We start from the raw sequence: 10,773 nt of genomic DNA on the forward strand, positions 1-10,773 counted from the left end.
ACTAAGACCAACCATCCAAACTTCACCTCGAAAAATTATTCACCTACGTCGTTTACTCAGAATAAGATAGTTTCAAATATGAATTGGGTAAACAAACAAATTAGAAGTGCAATGACCACATATATTGTTGGATCATAACGAACATCCATTCACATCCACAATTATGTTACTGACTGACAATGATCAATAGATTCAAGAGCTTGTTTTGACTAACACTGATTCGAACACTTACGTGACTCAAGCATAGGTCGTTGTAATATCACTTGACATATTGTTTGTATTCATAAATAATTCAATCATTTACATTTGTAAAATAAGTGTACTCATTTGTGAAAGCTTGTCTATATCGACCTTGTCCGTCTGAACTAAATGAGCAGTGATACAAAATTCAATAAGTAATACGGTACAAACCATCTTCATACGTCTGCATGGTCATCTGACGTTACATGAATGCATGAAACAGAGTTTTTCAGATAAATTTCGTAATCGACTTCTACATACCACCGTTGTACAGTTGGGGTGAGCCAAAGTACTTTATAGGGAACATAATTCATTTCATTTTCATCAATTATAGTTCGCATTGTGCTTACAATTGCACGTTCTGTGTTCGAAACAAATCATCTACAACGTTGTTCCATTGTTAGATTGGTTGTGTTTTACGGAACTACTTCGTTTCTAGGAAAATTGTTTTCCTCTCATTCGTTTCAGCCGTCAACAAAGAGGTATACAACTAAAATCAACCGAAAAATCATTATCATCCTACACTGATAATCAACGGGTACTTGGAAATGATGTACACGTGATCGTTGATCAGATGCCGATGGATATGAAATTAAAAATTACAAATGAGTTCAGAAGACTAATCACAGATAAAGATGATTTCAATGGACTAAAATTAACAGAATATATGAAGCAGTTTATGGATAAAAATTTCTCTTCATCTTGGGTTGTGCTAATTGTCAAAGGTTCATATTCAACTACATTTTTGCATCTTGAGGATTGTTCATTTCAATTTCGTTTGAATAATTACAGTTTTGTTGTTTGGAAAACATTTTTTGGATTTAATTAGGTTTTAGTTTTATTTCACACAGTTATAACATTAGTAAGTAATGAGATACTGTTGTTATAATTGCTGAAAATAAAGTGTATATTCAGTTTGCTTAATATGACCAATAAATTATCTTCGGTTCTGGCCTAATTTGAGTTCGTCAGATTCTGCTACTGGTGTATGCTGTTTTAGTATGCGCGCTGAAACCAGGTAACTTGGGTGAGATAAACAAGAGTGAGTAGAAAGCTTCTATTGTGTAACCGGGTGGAAAACATATTCATATCCCATTAGTAATTGTAGATATGTATTTCGCTAAACGGGATCGTGAAACAAATCTTATGTCTGTCATTATCTCTCACTTATGTTTGGACGGATTAACCAACCGTATGGAGTTCACAGGACTAAATTTCCACTTGAACACTGCAAACACCTTACCCAGTGATATATTAATTATTCAAATTTCTATACATTTGTCTTCATTGATAATTTATATTTTGAGATTTACAGAAAGAGTTCCTAATGAATTGCCTATGAATGCGAATTCGCAATCAACGAAATTGTAGATATTCAAATGAACAGTGAAAAATCAGATTTCCTAATTTCAATTTTACCATATATTGATTCCCTTTGAAGTGATAGTGGAAGAGTCGAACTATGAAAACTAGTCATTGGTTTCTAATGAATCCGTAACAGTGAGCATCATCAGTTCAAAATCATATCAATGTCCATCATCACAAAAATCTTACTAAATACAAGTGGTCAGCGTTCACATCCACTTCTTCAAGTACAATATAAGCAACCGAATCCGATCAGTTGTATTCTACATCACAGTGGATGTTGACAGATAGTCCAGAAATCGCTTTCGAGTAAAGCATTGAAACACAGATAGGGAAAAGTGAGAACGGCGCTCTTACAAATATTACTGAACATATAATCTTGATCCAGTAGAAATTAGAGTCGATTCTCATCAACTATCACTTATAAATCACTGTTTGAGAAAAATATTCAGATCTGTCAATGGAATGTTTATATCAGAAACCGTATCAAAACCTTTCCCGTTAGAACATGTGTTGTTCAAGCACACATGCACTGATTCGCATACATTTCACCAGGTATTAGTGATCACGTTAATAAGGGAAGTAATTGTCAGAGAATTTCAGTTGTTCACTAGATTGCCCTAAATCGAAACACTTGTATATGCTACTTGTGAGCTGAAATAGTAGGTTTTTCGGGTGCATGTTGAAAACAGTAATTTAAATCACAACTCATATATTTGTGATAATTTATCATGATCAAATGACGTCATTATTTATAAGTGGGTAACTACTCGTGCTTCTTTGAAGTCTGTGTGTTGATCAGTACCGAATCATTGAGAAGATAACATGTGGATATTAATCAACATATATCTTTGTGTAGTGATGTTTACACACATGATATCGATTATAGATGTTGCTGATTTCAATTTATTTAGCCAATATTGCAACTTCGGTTTCTTTGTTCCAATGAAACTGAAGTGTTGATAAAAGTATCAGGTGAGTTTTGGCAGGTTATATGTTTGATTAATTATTCGACATAATTAGGGATTATAAAAATTGTTCTGGATTTTTAAAAAGATTTATGGTCCATCGATTGAATTCAGGAATTACTAACTTTGTTCAATCTCAATTAGTTTAGTTTTGATTACTCACACACATGACGTAGACATCACACCACTAAATTATGATAATTCGTCAATTAAAAACAAAGCTGAATGAAATCTTATTCGATAATCACATAGGAGTTCTATGAAAATTTGGAAGTAAACGGATGTGTAACTTCTCGACTCTACACTTCACCAGGAATCCGTAACACACTGGATACTATTTAGTTATCTTCTGGATAATACGTTTTATCTTTATCAATTGGTTGTTCTTAAATGCATGAACGAGCTCCTCCAATCGATCGTAAGACAATTCAGTGAGTACTATTTCTGAGAGAGAGATATATGGTCCATCGATTGAATACAGGAATTACTAATTTTGTTCAATCTCAATTAATTAATATTTCATTATATTCATATCCTACTGAAATTCATTAGCTTCATCGAACCCAACACATCTAATTCAATTAAATGATCAAAATCAAATGATTTCCGTTGCTATTGTCACAGGAAATGTATCCACATATCTAATCGGAAAGGACTAACAATAGGACTGCTCAGAGCTCAATTCAAGGGAATGTTATGTGGAACTGAAAAACCAACAACATTTCGAAGTCCTGGGTCTATGGACAGTAAAGCGATTGTCAAAGTCGTTCATTCAACTACTTAGACATACCATGATGTTTCGTTTTATAGTATTGTCGTGTATTTGACTCTTCTCACTCTCCACCTTTTATTTCAGAACTTTTACTGAGACCTTACCGCCGGTGATGGATATCCGTGGGATAAGGCGAGGTGTGCATTTTTAAACTCCACCTTTTATAACCCGACCCCACCGTGTGAAAAGGCAGCATCGCTGTTATGCTGGTTGTCTGAAGGAAACACCTTACTGCCGTCACATCTCTGTACAGTCAGTAGTAGGAATTCGCCTTTGGACCTCGGTTTGCTGTTTTTAGTCTTACCGCTCTTCAACGGACCTGTCTGGCATGGTCCTAGCATGGACCTTGAGGAACGATTGTTCCAGCCAGTATAGCTCGATTGGTTAATCATGATGGGCAAGCCCGACCACCACGTCAAGGTAGCAGCAGCTAATCACTTCGGAACATATTCTACTGTAATTCATAAGTTTCATCGAACCCACCACATCTAATACAATTAAATGATCAAATTCAATTGATTCCCGTTGTTATCGTTAATGGCATTCATTCAACTAATTAGACATACCATAATGTTTCGTTTTATAGTAGTGTCGACTATTTGACTTTTCTCACTCTCCACCTTTTATTTCAGAACTTTTACTGGGTAAATATTTACATCGATTTTTATTCGTTTCATTCAATCAAATACTTTCTTGTAATCCACTACTTAAACTAGCGTTACTGACTCATTGTTTTACTGATATCTACGTTGTGGTTACCGTTCTTGACAGTTTCTTCGTCTGTAACTCGGAATATGAATTGTTTTACTCACTTAGTTGCTCATGTACTAATAGATGTTCACAACGAAGAAATTCCGAAAGTCGTTTCCAATTTGTTAAAACACGTTTTCCTGCCTGAATGCATTTATTACTGAAATCATTTTATCAATTATTCATTTCTACAATCTGGTGTTTTCCATATAATAAAACAAAGATTTTTCATTTTGAAATGGAATGAAGTATTAACTTCTTCTGTATGTGCACTGGCAAACGAACCATCCACCACCGTAACATGCCACGCTCTGCCAAATGTTTTATCTAGAAATTCTTTAAGCTTTGTAGCAATCAACAGCTTATTTTCAGATTTATATTCTTGATATAATTTTCTAGCTTCATTGGTGACATTGATTTGTTGTGATAACATCATATCACCAGAAATGTATTCAATATCTGAACCAAGTTTAAACAATGCTGCATTCTGTTGGGTTGTATTTCTTCGTATTATTTCACTGTAAAAATATATATTAAAAGTATGGTTTGTATGGATTAAGAGAAGAATACTGATTTATCAACACTAGTCATTTTCCACTTAGGTAGTGTTAATGGAGATAGTGAAATCAGAGTGAAAATACACATCAATGATCACCGCGTAATACACGGTCTACGCCTATTCAAATTCTATCAGGACGTTGTATAAATAAAAATATTAGACTGATCAAAATGAAGAATAGCAACAAATTCTCGCATAGCTGAATTCTTTGCGACTAGTTATAGAATCTCCATTATTAACTAACAGTAGGTCTGTGTGGAACGTTGAGACTTCAATACAAGTGTGGAACATGTTATTCATTGAGCTTCTGAGAACAGATGGCTACTAATTTGTTCAATACGTATGGATATATCTCGTTTAGGTCTGTAATTGATTTTCGGTAATATACAAAAGCTCATTCATTAAGGTGCAGAATAACAATGACGATGAATTACAAACATTTACCAGTATTTATAGGATGAACCACATCAAACAGAAACATGAAACATAAACACATTTATGCTTTCGACCAAGTATATGAGTCGATGAGAGAAAGTGTGATCACATGGTCAGTTAGATTGTTCACAGTTAACTTAATCTGTATGTACGAAAGTAGACACATCTATTCATACGTAGATGACCATTACTCCGTCTCATTCCTACTCTTCCATATTTTCCACAATCAATGTGAACTTGTTATGCTTCATATGGTGTTCATACGTGTGATACTTCTCAGTGTGATGGAATGATACTAGTGGAAAAACGGTCAGATGAATACAATCTAAAATTTACTCCGATAAACAACTATCGATGAAAAGTATCTGGTATAATGACAATATCACTATATTCTATTCTCACTCTAACAGAATAAACCAATAATCAATAACCGTGAGACTATTAAAACTGAAAGTGCAAACATTTAACAAAACTTACTATTGCTCTTTTGCAATACCCAGAACACTTAAAAACCTTTGAAGTGTAATATAATTCGATGTCTCTTCCGAAAATAAATCTAACCATCTCTAAGTGTATAAAAGGAAGGAAATGTAAATTTATTTCCAAATAATCTATCCAACTATATAAAGATAAATTAATTCAATTGGACATAATTAAATTGTGAAAATGTGTCTGAGTGAAATGGATATTTATTTGAGGTGTATTGTATCTTCGATTGTATGGAATATGAAAAGAGGATAAAGCTGATTAATCGGATGCAGAACTCCGATTTTCAATTCATGTAAATGTTTCTTCGTCCATTTTAATGATTCGGAACCTGATTGTTTTGAGTAGTTTACTCTGAACATGATAATTGACTGAGAACGATTGTTTAATGTTAGCTCATTGATCCATTTGAATCAAATGAGTTGACGTAAGTTTACTAACAATCCCATGTATGTGTTTGGTTAGCCACACTGAATTATGCACATGAATACGGAAGGGTAAATTTCGAAAGTAGCACCTAATGTAACGTTCTCCGGAAAAGTTGTTTAATTGAAATTACCGATACAAGTTGGTGACCAGTGTAATTCAACGTTCATTCTCAGTATCACCAACGGACATTTGGAAAGAATTTTCAGTAATTCATCATTGTCAAACGATCGTTGAAATACTCTTCGAAACTTTACACTTGATGATGTACAAATGACAAGTCTAATGATTTGACGAGCTGTTTGTCGGCTACTATCACCTACTAATGAATCATTGTGAGGCGTGTAACATTGAGAAACATATCAATCTTAGTTCAAAACTATGAAGAAGAAATACACCTACAACTCATCTAATGACCATCTCCGAGACATTGACGTCATGCCTTCAACCTGCAGCACAGTCATTGATAAGAACACAGTTATTACTTAGTTGAACGGTGGGTCGACAGTAGTTGAGATAATTTGATGGAGTGCATAGTGAAATATATGTAATTAGGTTCAAATGTGTTACGCAGTGATTTTAATGTTGATTGTGTTAATCTTCAAGATACTGGTACATATGACATTAGTGGAAAAATTACAAACATTAAACATCTTAATTACCAATAGAAATACACATGCACATCCATTCAAATCAGTACATGTTGATAATGCAAACTTACGTTAACCATTTGCTTATCCAGATGATTCTCTCTGGTGAATTTCTCTAATTCTTCCTTCGTGATAACGTCATCATAGTTTTTATCGATTTTTGAAAATATGTCAATAAAATTGTCCATTTGTCACCACTGCGTTTTTCAATTATTCACTTTCCTCTTTGCTACCTTTCACCAGACAATTTATATAGAGTGAATAAACGATAATGATCTGATTAGAACCAACAGTAGTGCCTGAAAAGCAATTGTAGAAAATAAGAGAATATATATATATATATATATATATATATATATATATGAGGATTTAATTAAAGTTACTGTATTCACAATATAACCTTGAGACCTGTCAGAAATATGCAATAGTACTAATTATCTCGTTTTGTTTATGATGTTACTAACTTAAGATAGTTCATGGTTATTTCCGAGCTAAAAATTTATACCACAGACTGATGAAACATCCTGGTTTTCAATGATTACCTTACCAAAGTCAATCCATAATGGAAATTATTTGCGTTATACCTGTCTGTTCACTGTAGTATAGAAAGACTGCGAACACTTCTAAATGTTTTGTCCACAGTTATGTTTGCGTAAATTCTGAATAATTTCAATTTAAGAAGTATTTGGAAATACGACTTTTAATATATTGTAATTTTTCTTCCATCATGGTTGAGTGAGCCTCACTTCAAACATCCGTGACAAGTTAGAGTGCTGTTTCCATCGTACAAACCACAACATTTTTCATGAAGATCAGAAACAACTACTGAAAATGAAACACTTCCTTCATGATGGTTTACGAAGGCGTAAACAACAACTACCGCTTCATTTTCATCGTTCGTCTGCAGCAAGTTCAAGTTTTACGTACAAGAAAATGGTTGAATAATCTGATGAAACTTTATAATCATAATACACAGAATGTGATATTTTCTAGTGTTTTTCAACCTGTGTTAAATTTGGATAAAATAAACCCTTCATACATTATCACCTAGACCGTATTCTTGAGTTTGAATATAAAATTCATGGATGCGTGGAATGTGACGGTTTATCTATTTTTTTTTGTAATTATTTGTATTTCTCATTTCACAGGAAATTTCATCCAAAGTGACCTCTTATGGATCAACACCCCATAGATTTAGTAATCAAATGCATGCAGTGTCAGCAAGCAGTGAATTGCAATGCGAAAATGCCGCCAGTCCAATGGCCACATCCTGAGTATCCCTTGTCAGTGATACAGGTCGATTTTGCCGGTCCAATCTATTGAACCACTTGCCTAGTCGTCGTTGACGCCTTTTCAAAATGGTCAGAAATGAATAGCTTACACCAATAACGCAATTGAGTGGTCGATGCACTTTGCATAACAAATCGTCTTCGCGAGATTTGTGCATCGAAGAAATGGAGCCTGACTTGAAGAATCGATAGAGCACCAAGTACTTTTAAATTGCATCACTTTTCATACTAAATTATACAACCAAGTTAGATCACTGTCCTTATGTCAGAAACTATGAATCTCTATATGGTTGGCATCATTGAAGTTTTATTTGCATAGCTGACACGATTTCCAAAGAATGTTCAATCGATAACACATTCATACTCATTAAATAATATTACTATTTTAGTACTCTACTCCTGTTACAATGATATACATAGATAGATAGATGGATAGATATATCATAAAAAATTAATTATATGGTATGTATATGTGCCGACTGATCTCATACTGTATCAATGAAATTCCATCCAGAAAACTTTCAAGTATAAACTACAAAGTATTACGTGATAGTCAGTCTGGGTCATTCGGATTAGCCATAATTACACAATATCGATAGGCCTTATTCTCTTAACAAATACACTTTCTTAACTAGTCTGCATTCTTTTTGGAATCAGTGAAGATGACTGACTGAATCCTACGAGATAATTAGTACTATTGCATATTTCTGACAGGTCTCAAGGTTATATTGTGAATACAGTAACTTTAATTAAATCCTCATATATATATATATATATATATATATATATATATATATATATTCTCTTATTTTCTACAATTGCTTTTCAGGCACTACTGTTGGTTCTAATCAGATCATTATCGTTTATTCACTCTATATAAATTGTCTGGTGAAAGGTAGCAAAGAGGAAAGTGAATAATTGAAAAACGCAGTGGTGACAAATGGACAATTTTATTGACATATTTTCAAAAATCGATAAAAACTATGATGACGTTATCACGAAGGAAGAATTAGAGAAATTCACCAGAGAGAATCATCTGGATAAGCAAATGGTTAACGTAAGTTTGCATTATCAACATGTACTGATTTGAATGGATGTGCATGTGTATTTCTATTGGTAATTAAGATGTTTAATGTTTGTAATTTTTCCACTAATGTCATATGTACCAGTATCTTGAAGATTAACACAATCAACATTAAAATCACTGCGTAACACATTTGAACCTAATTACATATATTTCACTATGCACTCCATCAAATTATCTCAACTACTGTCGACCCACCGTTCAACTAAGTAATAACTGTGTTCTTATCAATGACTGTGCTGCAGGTTGAAGGCATGACGTCAATGTCTCGGAGATGGTCATTAGATGAGTTGTAGGTGTATTTCTTCTTCATAGTTTTGAACTAAGATTGATATGTTTCTCAATGTTACACGCCTCACAATGATTCATTAGTAGGTGATAGTAGCCGACAAACAGCTCGTCAAATCATTAGACTTGTCATTTGTACATCATCAAGTGTAAAGTTTCGAAGAGTATTTCAACGATCGTTTGACAATGATGAATTACTGAAAATTCTTTCCAAATGTCCGTTGGTGATACTGAGAATGAACGTTGAATTACACTGGTCACCAACTTGTATCGGTAATTTCAATTAAACAACTTTTCCGGAGAACGTTACATTAGGTGCTACTTTCGAAATTTACCCTTCCGTATTCATGTGCATAATTCAGTGTGGCTAACCAAACACATACATGGGATTGTTAGTAAACTTACGTCAACTCATTTGATTCAAATGGATCAATGAGCTAACATTAAACAATCGTTCTCAGTCAATTATCATGTTCAGAGTAAACTACTCAAAACAATCAGGTTCCGAATCATTAAAATGGACGAAGAAACATTTACATGAATTGAAAATCGGAGTTCTGCATCCGATTAATCAGCTTTATCCTCTTTTCATATTCCATACAATCGAAGATACAATACACCTCAAATAAATATCCATTTCACTCAGACACATTTTCACAATTTAATTATGTCCAATTGAATTAATTTATCTTTATATAGTTGGATAGATTATTTGGAAATAAATTTACATTTCCTTCCTTTTATACACTTAGAGATGGTTAGATTTATTTTCGGAAGAGACATCGAATTATATTACACTTCAAAGGTTTTTAAGTGTTCTGGGTATTGCAAAAGAGCAATAGTAAGTTTTGTTAAATGTTTGCACTTTCAGTTTTAATAGTCTCACGGTTATTGATTATTGGTTTATTCTGTTAGAGTGAGAATAGAATATAGTGATATTGTCATTATACCAGATACTTTTCATCGATAGTTGTTTATCGGAGTAAATTTTAGATTGTATTCATCTGACCGTTTTTCCACTAGTATCATTCCATCACACTGAGAAGTATCACACGTATGAACACCATATGAAGCATAACAAGTTCACATTGATTGTGGAAAATATGGAAGAGTAGGAATGAGACGGAGTAATGGTCATCTACGTATGAATAGATGTGTCTACTTTCGTACATACAGATTAAGTTAACTGTGAACAATCTAACTGACCATGTGATCACACTTTCTCTCATCGACTCATATACTTGGTCGAAAGCATAAATGTGTTTATGTTTCATGTTTCTGTTTGATGTGGTTCATCCTATAAATACTGGTAAATGTTTGTCTTTTCATCTCTTCTTGTCCTTCTAAACATATTTTATTCCTAAACATCCAAAGTCTACAATTAAAAACAAAAAACCCTATGTTCCACTTAAACAAATAATTTTTTTTTAAAATCTTCACAACATATATATAACATATAGA

General features: G+C 33.3%; 2 protein-coding genes across 2 annotated transcripts in view; one reads left to right on the plus strand and one right to left on the minus strand.

Annotated features, from left to right (window-relative positions):
• Positions 1-810: 810 nt before the first annotated feature.
• On the minus strand, positions 811-7,129 carry Smp_072630 (hypothetical protein; the record flags this gene model as incomplete). The annotated part of the gene is made up of 3 exons (XM_018794914.1): positions 811-977; positions 4,288-4,613; positions 7,116-7,129. The coding sequence occupies 3 exons, from the start codon at positions 7,127-7,129 to the stop codon at positions 811-813; spliced, it is 507 nt and encodes a 168-aa protein (XP_018649279.1).
• A 1,936-nt stretch (positions 7,130-9,065) lies between these two features.
• Positions 9,066-10,773, plus strand: part of Smp_072620 (putative dynein light chain 1, cytoplasmic) — a gene marked incomplete at both ends in the record, with an annotated part of 13,666 nt that continues 11,958 nt past the window's right edge. Inside the window, one exon of the mRNA XM_018794915.1 lies at positions 9,066-9,113. Coding sequence (XP_018649280.1) covers positions 9,066-9,113 — 48 coding nt within the window. The remainder of the gene's footprint in view (positions 9,114-10,773) is intronic.

Source organism: Schistosoma mansoni, chromosome 1 (assembly GCF_000237925.1).
Source record: "Schistosoma mansoni strain Puerto Rico chromosome 1, complete genome".
NCBI classification, from domain to species: Eukaryota; Metazoa; Platyhelminthes; class Trematoda; order Strigeidida; family Schistosomatidae; genus Schistosoma; species Schistosoma mansoni.